At 43.1% G+C, this 17,126-nt stretch overlaps 3 protein-coding genes across 4 annotated transcripts; all 3 read right to left on the bottom strand.

Moving 5' to 3' along the window:
* Window positions 1-1,117: 1,117 nt before the first annotated feature.
* slc17a7b (solute carrier family 17 member 7b) lies at window positions 1,118-8,065 on the bottom strand. The gene is made up of 14 exons (XM_088284048.1): window positions 7,859-8,065; window positions 7,611-7,758; window positions 5,054-5,306; window positions 4,652-4,770; window positions 4,461-4,575; window positions 4,022-4,109; window positions 3,710-3,796; window positions 3,418-3,554; window positions 3,199-3,348; window positions 2,878-3,010; window positions 2,303-2,413; window positions 1,988-2,115; window positions 1,846-1,915; window positions 1,118-1,729 (listed from the first exon to the last, which is right to left on the bottom strand). The coding sequence occupies exons 2-14, from the start codon at window positions 7,670-7,672 to the stop codon at window positions 1,455-1,457; spliced, it is 1,728 nt and encodes a 575-aa protein (XP_088140174.1). The 5' UTR covers window positions 7,673-7,758; window positions 7,859-8,065; the 3' UTR covers window positions 1,118-1,454.
* Window positions 8,066-8,271: 206 nt separating this feature from the next.
* LOC148317716 (uncharacterized) lies at window positions 8,272-10,093 on the bottom strand. Its single transcript, XM_088285194.1, has 4 exons — window positions 9,962-10,093; window positions 9,714-9,902; window positions 9,491-9,640; window positions 8,272-8,699 (listed from the first exon to the last, which is right to left on the bottom strand). Exons 2-4 carry the CDS (start codon window positions 9,880-9,882, stop codon window positions 8,473-8,475), a joined length of 546 nt encoding a protein of 181 aa, XP_088141320.1. The 5' UTR covers window positions 9,883-9,902; window positions 9,962-10,093; the 3' UTR covers window positions 8,272-8,472.
* Window positions 10,094-10,231: 138 nt separating this feature from the next.
* LOC148317715 (sodium-dependent neutral amino acid transporter B(0)AT2-like) lies at window positions 10,232-16,538 on the bottom strand. Of its 2 annotated transcripts, XM_088285184.1 has the most exons (13): window positions 15,214-15,483; window positions 14,962-15,046; window positions 14,282-14,462; window positions 14,054-14,211; window positions 13,709-13,829; window positions 13,444-13,628; window positions 13,198-13,308; window positions 12,873-13,114; window positions 12,332-12,515; window positions 12,026-12,227; window positions 11,785-11,944; window positions 11,458-11,620; window positions 10,232-11,356 (listed from the first exon to the last, which is right to left on the bottom strand). In XM_088285184.1, the coding sequence occupies exons 1-13, from the start codon at window positions 15,216-15,218 to the stop codon at window positions 11,117-11,119; spliced, it is 2,037 nt and encodes a 678-aa protein (XP_088141310.1). In that variant the 5' UTR covers window positions 15,219-15,483; the 3' UTR covers window positions 10,232-11,116. The 2 variants fall into 2 exon arrangements, with proteins under 2 accessions (XP_088141310.1, XP_088141311.1); XM_088285185.1 differs by lacking the exons at window positions 14,962-15,046; window positions 15,214-15,483 and adding an exon at window positions 16,437-16,538 and having other exon boundaries at window positions 14,054-14,239.
* Window positions 16,539-17,126: the final 588 nt, after the last annotated feature.

Genomic DNA, 17,126 nt, shown 5'->3' with positions numbered 1-17,126 from the left:
GTTTTTGTTTTCTCGTCACATAAATTAACATTCACTTGCCCGTGCCTCAAAGTTTTTTTTTTGTCCTTTGGTGTAAGAAGTTGGAGAATACGCAAGTGCACAAATGAGTGAGTTTGCTGCAAATGGGATTGTGTTTTGTTTGAAAGACATCCTTGCAATAGATCACGAGAGTCAGAATGCATTAAAGTGGCTATTTAACACAAGAGTCACCTTGTTAGGACTTTTTTTTTAAGTTTTCTTCGTGATATGCAACATATTTTCAGCAAGAGAGCAACTTGACAGTCACTTCATACAAGTCTGATACACTAAATCATATTTTATATATGTGAATTTTCTGCATCAGGCTTGCAAGTGTTAATTTTGGTTTTGTATTGTTTTATTTTATATTAAAACTTTTATATCACAAACGCCACTCTGGAATTTAACTTTGACAGGAAGTTTTAATATATATTCTTTTAATTTTAATCCGTGCAGTCTTCAATGATTGTCAATTTGTGTTATCAATGAAAAATTGTGCAATGCTGCCCTCTGCTGGACACAAGTAAAACTTTTTTTTTTTAAATATTATAGTCATGTACAGTAGATCATGAAATGGCCTTTAAATGTTGACGTGAAGTTTGTTTTTGAATTTCCTTAAAATTCTCATCCTCATCATCAGCGTGTGTCAAGGTTCAACTACACTTGACAGGTTAAACGCTGTCTGCTTCCTGCAGCCAGATGGATGTGCAGGATAATCCCATTGATTTCGTCGCCCAGAGCAGGCCAGAAAGGTGAGACCCTGAGCCGCAGCCTAAGTGCCATCAAAATCTATTTTTCACTCTCTCGCATAGCCACACCCTTTCCACATCAGCTTGCCGATCAATTTGTTGGATCACGAGCAGCACGGCCAGATGGGGAATCTAAAACCCAGCCCATTTTCCAGCCACACCTGAAAAGAAGCGGAAGGCTGAGAGCGTCCCACTTCTAATGCGATCCCCATTTAAAATGATCATGGTGGTATTTGTTATGGGAACGCAGTTTGGAAGAACAAAAACTCAATGCGAGAATTGGCACAAGATGTCTTGACATTGTGCACATGGAGGCAAAAAAAAAGAAATAAAATTTTCCTCACAGAGCCTTTTCCTGAAACAAGTGACTGTTTTTATATTGCTTGAGGCATACAAATGAGATGCACCTCCTGTTTGGTCAATTCGAAACGTCTACAATAAATAAAGAAACACAGGCCTTCTAAGGCCTAAGACACGATGCAACCACCCACAAACACACATCGTACATTGACTAATGTCCACTGTGCAGTCTCCTTCAACCAGGCAGTTACGTTTGCAGGCAGACTTGTATCGAAAACGGATCCATGTGGATTAGAAACCATTTGAAAGTTCCACCTGCCGCCAAGTGAAGCTGCTCTAGTTGCTGTAAACATTCCCAGCGCTCCGCCTTTTTTTATTTTATTTTTTTTATGTCAGCTCCTCCTCTCCGCCGTAAAGGTAATTGTTGCTTCCGGCCGGCTGCACGTATTCCTCCGATTTGTCCCAGTCCGACACCCAGCCACCTCCCGCGCCCCCGTTGGGATCGGCCCCCTGGGTGGTGGCCCCGTAGCCGGCGTTGCCGCTCGTACGGTACAGCTCCTCCGTCTCGTTGGCCAGCTCGTCCTCGTCCAGGATGCCGCACTTCTCGTCGCTCAGCTGCTCCGGCTCGGCCCAGTCTTGCTTCTCCCCGGATGCGAAGAGGCCTTGGAGAGACAAGAAAAGCAGTTCGACTCGTCAGCTTAAAAGTGAAAGGAAAACTAACGCTTATATGGATAGGCAAAAAAAAAAAAAAAAAAAAAAAAGGATGAACCGTACATACCATAAAATATGACACCTCCGTAATGAACGAGCGAGGCGATGAGAAACACACCCTGCCACTCTTCACGCGTCTACAAGAGCAAGGAAAAGAAATTAAGAAGACCAAGTATGAAAAAAAACACATATCAGTTGCGTTGCGTTACCTTATGTTTCGTCATAGCGCCAACGATAAGCGGGCAAACCATACCAGACAGTGTGCCCACCCCGTTGGAGATGCCCATGAGGATACTGGCATAGCGCGGTGCAATGTCCAAGTGGTTGACATTGAAACCTATAAATAAATAAATAGAATAAAATAAAATAAATACATAAACAAATAAATTAAAATTAAATAAAATAAAAAAATAAATAAAACAAGAACCAGTCTTTTACTTTTTTTTTTTTTTTTTTTAGTATGTGTAATTATTTTTGCTACCTTTGCCAGACATACAAATGGATGACTGCGAGGATGACTTCACCTGAAATTGCAAAGCCTGAAAATCCCACCGCAAGAACCAAGAAGGAGATGGCCACGCCCTTTGTGTGCGAGAAGCCCACCACCAGCAGCAGCGTGGCCTCCATGCCAAAGCCTGGGAGAAGAAGAAAGAAGGGAAAAAAAAAAAAGAAAGAAGAACAAGAGTCTATATATAAGCAATGCTGGCAATGACCTTAAGTTTCCTGCACACGGAGCTGCATGTACACTGCCAATGTTCTCCATTTCATCACACTATTGATTTCTTTTTTGCTGTTCAAAAATAACACAAGCCGAGTCACGGTGCCCTCAACACCGCTAAACAAACTCAAATCGAGAGACTTATGGCAAAATACTAGCCCAACAAAACACCAAGACATTAGAATATTTCACAAAATATGAAATAAAAATAAAAAGAATAATTTGAAAAAAAAATTAAAAATATATATTTGATGGATTAATGTTTGTTAATTGTTCATTTCAATGGTAAAAATTTATTTTAAATAAGAAAAAGGTGAGTGACAAGACTGATGACGCGAGAAATTCAAGTGGCTGTATCTGTAGTTGGTTTGTGTTCCGTACCGCCACAGTTCATGAGTTTCCGGACATTGGTGGTGGTCATGATGTGGTTGGAACGCAGGTAATCGGCAAGCTGGCCTCCGATTGGCACAATTATGGTCATGACCAGGTGGGGAAGAGCTGACACTATTCCAACCTGCATCAAGCGCACACAAAAGAGAAATCAGCACAAGCGGACAAAGTACACACACTTTGAATTGAAGTAGAAAAAATTGCAAGTCTTTAACTAGCTAACGTTGGCTCAAATGTTCTCATCATTGTGCTAATGTTGAGAACTGCTGAAGATATTTGGTAAACGATCTCATTCGAAATTCAAAGAGTCACCTTGCTAATCTCAAAGCCAAACACCTCCTCAAAGTAGGCGGGCTGACTGATAAGCAGCAAGTAGAAGGTCCAGCTCCTGCAGAAGTTTGCCACGATGATGGCGTACACCGGCATGGACGTGAAGAAGGCCCTCCATGGCGTGTTAAATTTCTGGAGAACAGGACAGTGTCGTACGGCATCCTTTTGGCGAACGGCACCAGCAGATCAAAGAACACTCACCGACACCGAATGTTGAGCGGACTCGCCGATGCTCTCCTCGATGTATTTCTGCTCCTCCTCCGTGATGGTGGGATGGGCGGCGGGACTTTCGTAAGACACCATGATCCAGAAGCAGTACCACATGATGCCAAAACTTCCTGATGGGTGGAAGAACAGAAAAAGAGGAAAGGATTTGATTCTAGACAGCCTGGTTCGATTTGATTGGTCGAATGGAGTCATCAAAAGTTATTAGAAGTGACGTTGGACTGGAAAAATGGAAGTCATGTGACCAAAGTCGCACCAAGAGTCTTACCGTAGACATAGAAGACTGAGGACCATCCTGAGTACTGGACCAGGATTCCAGCCAATGGCATGGCGATCACGGCACCCGCGTACGAACCTTACAAATTAAACTAAATGTCAAGCAATCGAAATGCAGCGTAAATAAAAATATAAGTCATTGATGCCCCGCCCTGAGAATGTTTAACATAAACAAAAAATGCCATTTGAATCACTTGAACAATACTTCCTTGACACCAATGACGACTTTTCTATTGGCAGAGGCTTTGGCGCCAACTTGTGGCGTCTTTTAGAAAAAAAAACTAAATGATTGAGGAAGGCGTACCACAAAAGGCAGTCGTAGCCAGGCGACTTCTTTCCAGAGGAGGCGCCCATTTGGCCCAAATGCCATGACAGGCCGGGTAGGACACCCCCTGCGGGACCACAACCGAAGGAATTGGCTACATAGCTCAATACATACGCGACAGAGCAGTGATTCACAACATATAGCGTATAAATAAAAAAAAATGTCTGAGTCCGTGGAGTAGCAAATTCTGATAGCTAAACTGTTTTATAAAGAATACAGAGTAGTGACAACGGATGATGGACGTTGACAAACTATCAGCACTCAATCAAGTTGAACTTTCAAACGTAAAGAAAAACAGAAGGAAGGATGCGTCACGGTTGATGGAGCAGACTTCCGGATCAGTGTCCCTTTCACAATCACACAGCGACTGACAGCAAGAATACAGACAGCATATGCGGGAGAAAAGAGAGCGCGTCACCTCCACAAGGCCTTGAAACACCCGGACAATGATGACACAGCCAAAGTGCATGCGAGCTGCCGCGGGGATGAGCATGTTGAGGAAAGACGTGGCCACGATGGCAAAGCCAAACACCCTGAAAGGAACGAAGGAAGGAAGGAAGGATAGCAAGGTCAAGTCATTCAAAGAAACGGCGTCAAGGGGGTCCGCACCTGTTTGCGGCAAACTTTTGACAGATGAACCCTCCGGGAATTTGCGTGACGATGTAACCCCAGAAGAACGAGCCGTGGATCATCCCCACCGTCTCCGGATCCCAGTCGAACTGAGCTTTCTGTTGCATCACAGGTGGCGGGGAAACATGGGAGTAATGCAAAGTTGTGTATTGGAACATTAAAATTCAGAATTTATGTTAATGCGTTGTGGTAGAAAAAGCAGCATTGGGCATTCGACGCAGAGGATAAAGAATACATGCCTGGGAGTATTGTTCTATTTTCAGTCTACATGTGTTGCAGCACCATTTGTGTTCTAATATCCGTTGCCTGAAGGGTGACAACCCCGGCAGGTAATCGCGACTCCTTCGCCCGTCTATGGCAATTTGCATCGCGCTCACTCACCACTATGACCTCCTTGTTGTCCCTGTAGATGGTGTGGCTGTTGACCATGCTGACGATGGCCACGCCCAGGTTGCAGCGGATGCCGAAGGAGATGCAGAAGCCGATGCCGGAGAGGATGGCGATGATGTAGCGGCGGGGGAGGCCGAAGCACGTGCAGTCCACCACCGGCATCTCCTTCTCCTCCGCCAGCTCCGGCCGACCCTCGGCCGACAGCTCGATGGTCTCGCCATTCTCCTGCTTCTTTTCCAGAGCTCTGGGAACAAGTGAGCGGGAATTTGAAAAATCATTTGTGAATCAGGCACTAAGGAATACTTTTAAAAGTTTGTTTCAATACGGTAGTGGATATAAAAAGTCTACACACCCCTTTTCAAATGTCAGGTTCTGTGTGACTTATGGCGACTTTTTTTTTTTATATATCCACTGCGTGACTCCATACGTGTTCCTAATAAAGTGCCCTGTAGAGACAAAGACGTCCCAACTTGAGCTCTTTGAGTGAGTCCACATTCTTGCCGTCATTGATGCTGATCAAGTATTTATAGATTTTCTCAAGTATGAATTATTAATATCACTGGATGCCTTGAACTATTTTTGTCCTTTTTTTCCCCTCCCTCCTCTTCCATCTTGAAAGCCTTTTTTTTTTTTCTTTAACCGTCAACGCAGCCGACTCACACAACCTTGCAACATGCAGCTGTTTATTCCCACACTCAGCTTTATTTTGACATCGTGCCGCACGACGGAGTCTACGGTTTGACTTGTCATGGCTTGACCATGAATTAAAGACAATCCGCTGTAATCCTTGCCGGTTACTTTACCTGAGCTTCCCTCTTGTCGCTTTCCTACGAGGACGAGTTTTGGACGTGGGAAAGTGTGATAGCATTTAAAAAAATAAAAGATAAAAAAAAAAAAATCATTTCAAATAAAGTGTCATACCTTTTTATATTTTGGTTTATTTATTATTTAAATATAAATAAAATGCGGGGTAAGTTTTCATTCCATTTGTTTTTACACTGACTTGCATTGAAAAAGAGATTGATTGTCACTTATTAAAAAAATAAAATACAATATTTAAAAATTAATAAAAAATAAATAAATACTAAGAATATTTTTTTTCCTTTTAAACAATAATATCTTAGACTTTTGTGGCCAGTGTGCTTACTTTAGTCTAATGAGGCCTACGCCGCTGATTTAAGGTCTGGCCTGCTTCCTTCATCCGGTGGCGTGCAGCTGGGAGCGCGTTACGCACGAAAGCGAGAGCGGCACATGTAGCGCAGAAGGAAGCGTCCACTGGTCTAATCCTGAGACCTGCTAGGGGAGGGGGGAGGGGGGGTTAGGTGCACCATGCCGAGCGCCACGGGTGTGGCGTGGAGGAGAGGGGGGGGGCAAGGTGTACGGGCCCCGCGGGGGATTTACGTGGCTCGACAGCTTGGAGGAGAGGGAGGCTATTTGTGGACAGGATTTAAGTGTTTAGACACTAGATCAAATCCCGCACTGAAAGAACGAAAAGGAAGTCCATCAACAACTCAAACGGGTTCCCGCCCACACTGGGTCAAAGATCGTTTTCCAAATCGACGGCCGTGTTCCGCCATGACAGCAGCGACGGGCAAAAGCAGTCACGCTCTGCTCATCAAACCGTTTTTCGTTCTTTGTCTTTAAAAGATTTGAAATCAAGTCGAGCACTTTGAGAGTGCTGTATAAATAAAAGTCGGCCGCGCCTTACTGCACGCCACTCATTTTCAAATCGTCGCCTCAAATCTGCAATTGTGCAGCCGGAAGACGGAAAAGTTCATGGCGTGAGAAGCGAGCGCGGTGGAAATGATCATTTTGGCGAATCAAGATTGAAATTATTGTTTTAAATCCAAGAAAAATTATTTTCCATGAAATAAATCAATTTATTTATGGTGCTGATGCCATCAGTGGCCCACATATGCTGTTTACTTTCATGTACGTTCACCAGATTACTTTATGAGGTAAACCAAGATCTCAATAAAAAAAAATATGCCTGTCCATGCACAATATGGAAATGCAAAATTTGGGATATTGACACTGAGAGCCATTTTGAGTATGTTCAAAATATTAGCAACACCACCCTGCGTTACAACCACAATAATAAAATGTTACGTCAAGGCCGATCAAACTTGACATTGCAGAAATTCCCAATCTGCTTATTTGTCTCGTAGCTTTCATTTTGTCCCTTTTGTTTTTTTTTTTTTTGCTCCTTTCTTTCTTTTAAGCACGACTGCAAACTAATCAATTATTGATGGCGGTTTCCCGAGTGTGATACTTTTACATTGAGCGGCCGTGCATTGGAGAGAAGAAAAAAAAACCAAGAGGGGGAACATGATCTCACTTTTCCTGTGGATATTTCGAAAGGCAAAAATGGCAAAGTGGAGATTTTCGGCATAGCACGACAAGTATTAACTGTTCGTTGTCTGCTGCTGTTGTCTTTTAAATATATAAAATATTCCAACACTGGTGGGACGTCATTGCTTGCTAAATGTATGCGCAGTATGTGTGGATTTACACGTAGTTGCAAATAATTCTCCTTTTGTGTACATACCCATAGATTTTGCCCAGAGTTTTGGCAGCCACGGCCTTAAATCTGTCCGGCCGGATCTCCATCCTCACGAGTACAGCCTGTGCGCACTCCCGACAGCTTTGTCCTGAGCTGGTGCGCGCGCCTCCCGGCTCCCACTAACGCATCCAAACTTCAAAGGAAAGAAGATCAAAATCAATTTTAGATGACAAAGAATTAAAAAAAAATAAAATAAAAAAAAATCACTTTCAATCCAGATGAGAAGCACCCACCTCTAGCTGCCTTGGAGGACAATTGATTTAAAAAACATTGTCCCAGTTGGAGTCCTCAAGGTGGTGAAGACAGAAAATCTCAAGAAATGATTTTACGTTCTTGGGAGGCAGGATGCCCACAGGAGGCAACTTTGGACGGGAGTCATGGCTGATGTCGATCGCTCGCTCTCTCTCTCTCTCCTTCTCCTGAGTCCAGATTAGCGCATCATAATCTCCCCGAGTGAGTGGGACCCATCGAGTGAGTCCCAGGTATAGCATGTCACTTCCTCCTACACCCCCCCTCCCTCTCACCCTGCACGAAGTGACGCGCTATTCCTGGAATGCACGCGCCATGAATGGACGGAGCAGAAAAAAAACATTTGGAAAGGAGGAAAAAAATCAAATAAAAAATTGAGGATTTAATGCATGACAGCTTTTTGTGGAATCTTGTTTATTCGGACTACAAATGCTTTTACAATAACACACAAATGTCAACAGTTCAGGCACTTGCCTGCTAAAGTAAATATGTGATGCTTACGTTTAAGAACGACATAGTACAAGACTCATGATCACGTAACTCAATGCTCGGGAGGAGCGTGTGGGTGTGGCTACCTAATTTTGAGTTTAGTCGCCATTCAGATACAACTCGGCTGCAGGTCTTTGGCCGAGATGGTTCTGAGGCAGCGTGAGGAGGAGGAAGAGGAGGTGAAGAGGGGAGGAAAGGGCATGGCGGAACGAGGCGGGGACAGAAAAGGGGGAACAGAGATGACGGAGGGCGTGTCGGAAAGGGAACCGTAGCCGGCGCGTCGCACGTCCACCTCACTGGAGGCTTGGGAAAACATCGAGGAAGAACCCATTGGATCTAGACAAAATGAGGCTCGTTTTAAAGTAATTGATTACGTTCAACTTGGGAAGAAATTTGAAGCATGTGGATATCAAAAGTCTACACACCCCTGTTGACATGCCTGTTTTTTGTGATATAGAACATAACCACTTAAAATGAGTTGAAATCTGAAAATTAAATTAAGGTGGGTCAACAAAATACATTTGATCACATTTTTTCCCTTGGCCACCTGGGGGCGGTAATGCAGACATACAGATCTATGAAGACATCTCAGGCCCCACTGTTCTTTGCAGAGGATAAATAATACGAGCCATTGTTAGAATTCCCACCTGCATGTGGCTCGTGTTCAAATCTGCTTAGAGTGATGACGCTGTCACACTGATGCTATTCAATAGCCCGTCTATGGCATTTTGCATTGTTTGTTAGCATTAAGCCAATATCTAAACCAAAAACGTGTCATTATTTTTAAAAACTCAGCATTTTAATCTCTTTCATTTCTAGTTTGACGGTAATCTTTAACTGGGATTGTCAATAAAATGCTTAAAGACATTTTTTCCCCCAAGATTTGTTCCCAGTCTGACTGCATTGAATTTGATGGCGAGTTAAAGGAGAAAAAAAAATCAAAATTCTACAACATGTATTGTATATTATTTTTTTATTTTTTTTAAATGGTAAATTGGTTATTAAGATAATCTTATTTCAGAAGGGTTTAATTGTACCGTCTGCGGACTTAAATAATTCTGCCAGTCAGTCTACATCGCTAGACAAACTGCGTGATAGAGACCTTTTTTTTATTTTTTAAATTCTACCTGGGTCTTCATGAAGCTGCGTGTGCTGGTATGGTTTTTTGTTGTAAAACTTGTTGTAGAGGCAATACACGACGGCCATCAGGGTGCACGTTCCAGCTGCCGCCGCGATAAAGATGCCCACCTTGGTGTTGTCTTGGTCCGCATGGGCGTCTGTCGAGGTGAAAACAAATTGGAAGGAAGTAACCAAGTCCCTTTGTGGTAAAAACGCTGATTCGGGACTCACGCGTCAGTTTGGGATTTAATTGACTGGTCCGCTGGTTCCTCAGTGGAGCCGGGATGCCCGCCGGTGCCGGAGGAGGGAGTGCCGCCGGGTCGTGGTGGGTGTGGAGGGTGCTCTGGCTGCAGCTCACAGGAAGGAGCAGCAGCACCAACAACGGAAAAAGAACTGCCATCACGGTCAACTCCAAGTACACTGACGAGCAAAGTTGGAATGTTACACAGGAGAAAAGCAAAAATTTGGATTGCGCCTACCTCAGGTGGAAGCAGCCGTCGGCGTCGTCCTGTTTTGAGTTTGGAAGGCGACGCGCATCCAAGGCAACGGAGCTCCCAGGAGTCTGAATTTCCACAGGGGGACACGCGCGAGGAGGCTCCCGCACAACAAGCACATCATCACAGAAAAGAAAAAGAGGAACAAGAAAAGAAAAAGAACAAAACTAAAATGGCAGTCTTGGAAGGACGCAAAATCGTCAGACTACAAAATTGTTAGTTAACTATCAAATCGGGGGAAAAAAACGTAAAGTGTTCAAAAAAACTGCTTTAATGAGAAAAGTTTCGATAAGAACAATATATTACATAAAGGCATTCAATTTTCTGTACACTTTGAAAATGATCCCCAGCAAGAAATATTCAAACCTATACAATTTTTTTTTCCACAAAAAAAAAAGGCATTTGGCAGCATTAAATGACATTTTTACAAATTCATCATCTGTCGTAAACATCTGTACACGAAACAACACTTTAGCACTTATAAACAACATCCTGGAAAGAGAAAAAAAAGAAAAATTAAAAATAAACCCAACTGCATCATATATTTGAATCGGTCTGTCTGGTCAATGCCTTCATCTTAAAAACGACGGCCAGTTGAAGGCAAACCGATTTGACAGGCTCTTTTCCCAAATAAATATGCTTCTTCCTTAGACAAGAATAATCCCTGAAAGCGCGAAGGACGGGTTGTTTCAAACTTTTGAACACTTGAAACGCAAAGGCCCGCATGAGCCACTCGACAAAACTGAAAGGCTCATGTTTCCATTTCTCGTACGTTTAACTATTAAAATAGCGAGAGAATATTTTATTTCCATGTGGTCAACACCTAAATGACAAAGTACAGCAACTGCATCACGTTAACAAAGAAAACGCACGGACGAGAGTGACCTGCATCTTCCTTTTTAGTGCATCATCTGGCTCTTAAATTTGTGCTATTCAACTACAGCAAGATCATGTGACCTCATGAAAAAAAAAAATGTTGCTCCAAGACCACATTTAGGTAACTGTCTTACCTATGGCGGCGTTTTGATTGCAATGTAAAATCAAATTGTGAATAAATAACACAGACGCTAAATAACACCCAAATGTTAAACTCCGAGTAGGTCCCGCTGAACCGAAATAAAACCATCCGAATGTCCGAATTCACGGCGAACCCGCGTCCCCGTTCCACTGGCTGACATCCGACAAGTCGGTCAAGGGAGTTTCACACTTGGTGCTAACGATGGTGTACTCATCGGTCGCGATGCCGTCGGCGCGAGCCCGCTTCCTGTCCTGGAGAAGAGTGTAGAACAAGCCCAGCGGCACGGGCAGCATGGCAAATATGATGAGCAAGGCTAAGACGGCCAGCGCCCAGCCCGGGTACGGCTCGGCCATCTCCGAACTCTGGGAGATCAGAGCGACAAACGGCAATCAGCAAAAAAAATGCTAAGTGAATTGCGTTAAAGCGTCATTTGTACCCTGGGCGGGAATTTGTGGCGTCATACCGTCTCTTTATTCCACATCATGTACGTCGGCGCTTGGATGAACATGCGAATAATCGTGGCCGCCAGTAGTGCCAACATGGCCAGTTGACAAATGTACTTCCACAGGTACTTGTAGGCCACAGAGGGACGCCAACCCAGCATCGCTTCGATGTCGTCCAGAAACCTTTGACAAAAACTAAAATGATCAGAAAGCACCGACGCCGCGCATCGAACATGTACGCAATCGTCTACTCGTGTCACGTGTGACTTCACACAAACGACCATCACATGAGGCAATGAAATGGGCTGGCATACGAGTGTATTACCAGTTTGCCGCATTTTCCTCACCTGTCGGCGCCGTACAGCCAAGACACGGAGAAATTCTCAAACACCACCACGATGATGAGAGGCAAGGTGGCTGAGTAATCGTCAAACATCATGACAAAGTAGTTCCCGCAGCGTTGGGTGAAGAGCAGGCCGATCAGGAAACCGATGAGGCAGCTCAAAACTGTTTTCACATAAACGGGAAATGTCAGGAGACGGGCAAATATTTGTTTGGCGAGCAATGCCTCGACTAAACGTTATTAACCGGTGAGTTTGGTCTTGTTGTCCGCCAGAGTCTTAAAGCGGTCGGTGAGCGGGGCCAGGATGCCTTCCATGGTGCCGAACATGGTGCTGAGGCCCAAGTTGAGCAGCATGAGGAAGAAAAGCGCCGACCAGAACGGGCTGCCGGGTAACAAAGACATGGCCTCCGTGAAGATGATGAAAACCAGGCCGGTCCCCTGCACGCCCTGAAAGCACACACACACACACACACACACACACACACGCGGCTTTTACGTTTTGCGTGTGGCAGACAAAAATCAACCGAGACGTTGGCGGGCAAAAACTGCACCTTCTGCATTTCTTTTTCCAGGTCACACTCGGACAAGTTGACCTGGATGTGGCTTCCATGTTGGGCAAACCAGTTCTTGTACGCCTCCAGGCCGAAAGAGGCCGGGTCCGAGTGGTTAAAGATTGGCAACATGCTTGGGTCCACAAAACCGTTTTGGGCCTGCACCAGCAGCAGCTTCAAGTTACTGAGGAAAGAAAAAAATAAATAAAATATATATATATATACACTTTTGTTTTGGCTCCTATTTTTCATGAGCTGAATTAAAATAATGAAAAATAAAAAATAACAAAATAAAATAAAATAAATACAAAATAATTAATTAAAATAAATTTAATTAATAAAATAAAATACATTAAATTGATCAACTAAAATAAAATAAAATAATAAAATAAAATAAATTATAAATTGCAGACATTTTCTAATTCACTCCTATTTAAAAAATGTATCGGTCTAAATTAGTTTGAGTGAGCACTTCTCCCTTGCCGAGATAATCCATTCAACTCATAGGTGTGGCATAACAAAAAAAAAATTCCAATCGTACCTCTCGACACACTGCGAGACGATCTTATTGGCACGGAAGCCGAGTACGGCGAACACCACCAAGGTGGCCAGCACCGACGTGACAAAGTTGATGAAGGACACGGTGTAGGCGTCGCGGTGGCAGTTGTTGCTCTTGGGATTGTACGAGGAGTAGGCGATAATGGAACCGAAGCCCAGGCCCAGAGCGAAGAAGACCTGCGTGGCCGCCTGGCGCCACACCTGGATTTGTCCCCAGATCTCCAGCTATGCGTGCAGAGAAACTAAATTACAATTCCTTCCGGGCGACAATGTTGGAAAAAAACAAAAAGTGCGGCATGTGGCGTTACCTTGGGGTAGAACATGTAGGTGATTCCTTCCAAGGCCCCTTCGAGCAGAAGACCTCGCACAAGGAAGCAGAACAGCACCACGTAGGGAAAGATGGAGGAGAAGTACATCACCTAAGACGTTTCAAAGGTTGGACAAACGACATCATAAAAGTCAAATTACCGTTTCAAATGAATAAATATTAAGGATGAATAAAGTGCTTTGATTTTGCTTTTGTGAAATAATAAAGCAAGACTCGTTTCGGGCACCTTGACTGAGCTCTTGATCCCTTTGCACATTCCAAGGCACACGATGGTCCAGGCGGCCAGCAGGCAGCCGACGATGTACGGGTTGAAGGAGCCCGTATCGTTGATGTTGTCCGTGATATCAAGCGCTTTGCGATACCAGAAGTAGGACGTCGTAGAGTTGGCCTTACATTCGCCTTCCTCGTTAACTGTAAAGAAAAGGTTGCAAGGAGGAGGTTGTTTTTTTTTTTTTCTTGAATAGCTGATCAGACATGAGAAGTGTACACACCTGTTACATTGGCCACTTCTGGACATGTTGTCCAAGGTAGAGGGGACTGAAAGGAGTTGCCAAGGTAGAAAAGGCTCCATGCGAGGATTACGTTGTAATACAGCGCCACAAAGAAGCACACCTGAGAGAACACAATACTTAAAATGATAAAGAATTGGTATGACTTTGACGGTTCAATTCATTTGATAGCGGAAATTTGGCACACGACTAAAACAAAGGTACCAACGTATACATAAAAAATAGATTAATTACTCATGAATATTTAAAATAATCACAAACAGGATTCTGGCAGGTTAAGACGTTAAATTGATCGTCGGAAATTGTCATGAACATTTTAGATCGTACCACACAGCTGGAGTAGCCAATTCCCATAAGCCTGGGGGAGATGAACTTCCACACTCCGATGCTTCCTTGCCTGATGGCCTGCCCGGCAGCCAGCTCCAGGAAGAACAAGGGAATACCCACAACTAGCATCATCAGCACGTAGAGCAACAAAAAAGATCCTGGGGGGGAAAGCAGTGAGACATATTTCTTGAAACAAAAATGACTTAAAAAAAATAGCTATTTTCTCACCTCCTCCATTTTGATGGCACAAATATGGAAACCTCCAAACGTTGCCAAGCCCCACGCTGAATCCCACCTGAGCTAAAAAGTACTCGATTTTACTGTTCCAGCCTGCTCGGGCTTCAGGCTCTGAGGCCTCTTGGTTCTCTTCTTGACAGCTGGTCTCCACCTCCGTGAGCTGCTTTTCCATCTTTAAAAATGAGACAAAAACTAAAGCCAGGCTAACAGTTGCATCATCTTTACTTTCAAATATGTTCCTTGATGGCGTCTAGTATGTTGAAACACAAGACTGTGGGATAAAAAGTTCAGTATGTTAAATTTATTGAAACCCTAAATTCATTCAAAAAGAAAAAAAGATACTATTGCAGACCTGTAGAAATTTTGTCCCAACAATATGAGATTGTACAATATGCTAATTTTGATGTTGGTCAAGAGGGTAGAACGGAGCTATTTATTTAACACATAGTTGACCTGATACCATTTACGTACTTGGTCAAAAGTAGGTTTTAAGCAAGCAAATTCGTATAATTCACCCCCCCCCAGTTTATGTTGTGAGAGGACGTTGAGCGTGTGACGTCATTTCGCGGCATCCTTTATCCGAGCATCTAGCTAAATAAAACACGTCCATTGGCGACATTAGGCTAAAACACGGACCCTACGACAGTCCTGATAACGTGTATCAAACTAACCTGGAAATCAGGAGATGTAGTTCGGGTCTGGGGTAGAAAAAAAGACCAAAAGGAGTCGAGATGTGGAAAATATTGACGATCAAACCTTGAGGAAGACGCACATGCGGCTGCCGTTTCAATCTCGATAAAAGCGACACCGTCGTCGGTTACTTGAAAAACAAACTGGAAATGAGCTACCGGTAGAACGAGTAAACATAGTTAAAGAGCAATTAAAAGCGATTAAAATCCAAGACAATAGTGTAAAATGACTACCGCATGTTTCTACAGCGTCCGAACCGCGTGTGGACCTCGCCTACGTGCTGCGTTTACTGACACTGTTGGCTGTCAGCACTTTCGTCAGAAGTGTGTCAATGGGGAAAGCTTATGGCTCATCTAAAAATCACATTATCTTGTATTCAGTTGCCTTAAAAGCGTCCGGTTTTCACGATAAAACATATACGTGAAGAAATTAGTTATACTGTACACGTATGAGGCCGTGTTTCCTACGGACGTTGGGGCCCTGAAAGCAACACCTTTCACTACCGCGCGTACTTTCAGTGGTTATCGGTCACCGGGACAAGCGGCGATTGGAAGTGGCAATTTTGTTCTAAAAGTTGTACTTTTTTTTGCAGTTTTGTGCTGTTTATTGTGTATGTGTTGATATAATTAATTAGTGTTTTATTTTATTGCGTTCACTGTCTTTGTTGCTGTTATGTTATATTGTATGTAAAGTGCATTGGTAGAGCTGCAGCCGTTGTGAAACGCGCCATATAAATGAAGTTGCATTATATTGTTAGCTACTGTATGTAGCTGCCCTAAAAGGTTCACTTGTCATTCGCAAATTGGTAATTATACTTGTTGCAAGGAGTCCCAGTCGAAACGTTGCACTGAAAGCCCAAATTTCCTACGTGTAATGGGTTCTTTAAGGCAGCACAATCTAAAACATCCGCACTCATTTATATTACGTAAGCGACTAAACTACACGTGCATCATTATTGAAAACATGACCACATCGTATTTTATTTCTTCGACTCAAAAAATGTTTTTACTTTGAATTGTGTTTTTAAGTAACCTTGTCGAAAGTAAAGTTTCTTGCATGATTATTCCTTTAATAGACGTCAGTTTAAAATAAATAAATAAAAATCCATCATTTTGGGATAGCTTCCTTGTTGGTTTTCTTATGGAAAAAAAACATTAATACATAAACTGACGCAACAGCACGCATCTGTTACCACATCCGATCAAGCACTGAGAAACGCTAATGAGATTCCCCAAATAAAAAAAAAAGTCTTGAAATGAAATTTAGTTGACATTGCCAGTCGCTAACGTGTAGGCGCAAGTGAGAGCGTGAAATCCACTGTCTGCATCGTCACACACTCTGCCACGTATGCCGCTTTTAAAGTTAAAACAGCGCACAAAATCATTCATGGTATTCGCACTAGATCACATACGCGATCTTTTACGAACACTTGCACGTGCTAAAATGTCGCAAATACCTTAGTCGTGGGAAGATTTGTGTGGAAATGTCCTTATAACAAAAGTCAAGTATGTTGACGCTTTTTTTTTCTTTTTTTGCTGCCACTCCTCCCAACTCCGCCTATCTCCTTCATTGGTGCACACTGGAGGCTTGTTGCGAAAAGTGACACCTTTACGCGACTACAAATTGCGTTTCATCCAAGAAAATGCACTGACAAATGAAATACTTGTTTTTTTTGGACGGGGGAACCTAAATGTAGAGCGCAGAGCTGCTTAGTAGCACATCACGGAATTTCAAAGTAACAACTCGGCTTTAGAATGCCAATGTGCCCTCGAGGGGTTTAAATTCGGATTTCTCAACTATGCGATGACGTCGTTACCAAATTATTATGTAATACTGTCTCCTGGTTGTATATTCAGTGCCTGACTATTAAATGGATACCACTACTGACGTAATATACAATACAATACAATACAACTTTATTTATCTCTGAGTAACCAATCAGAGCCCCCCTCCCCGATTTGTAAAAAAAAAAAAAAAATCTTTATTTATTGACTAAAAATAATTCTATGCGCTGTATGAATAAAGTTGTATTGTATTGTATGCCAGCTATTGAGATGCAGAACAATGAAATGTCCTTCCACTAGAGGGCAGTGTGTACAATTCACGTGTACCCCCTTGTTGCCATTCATACAAAATAATTTTTGAG

This window comes from Idiotropiscis lumnitzeri, chromosome 20 (genome assembly GCF_059441095.1).
Source record: "Idiotropiscis lumnitzeri isolate Australia: NSW breed Sydney's pygmy pipehorse chromosome 20, RoL_Ilum_1.0, whole genome shotgun sequence".
NCBI lineage: Eukaryota > Metazoa > Chordata > Actinopteri > Syngnathiformes > Syngnathidae > Idiotropiscis > Idiotropiscis lumnitzeri.
The sequence above is the reverse complement of the archived record's forward strand: the minus strand, read 5'-3'. Positions and strand labels throughout refer to the sequence as shown.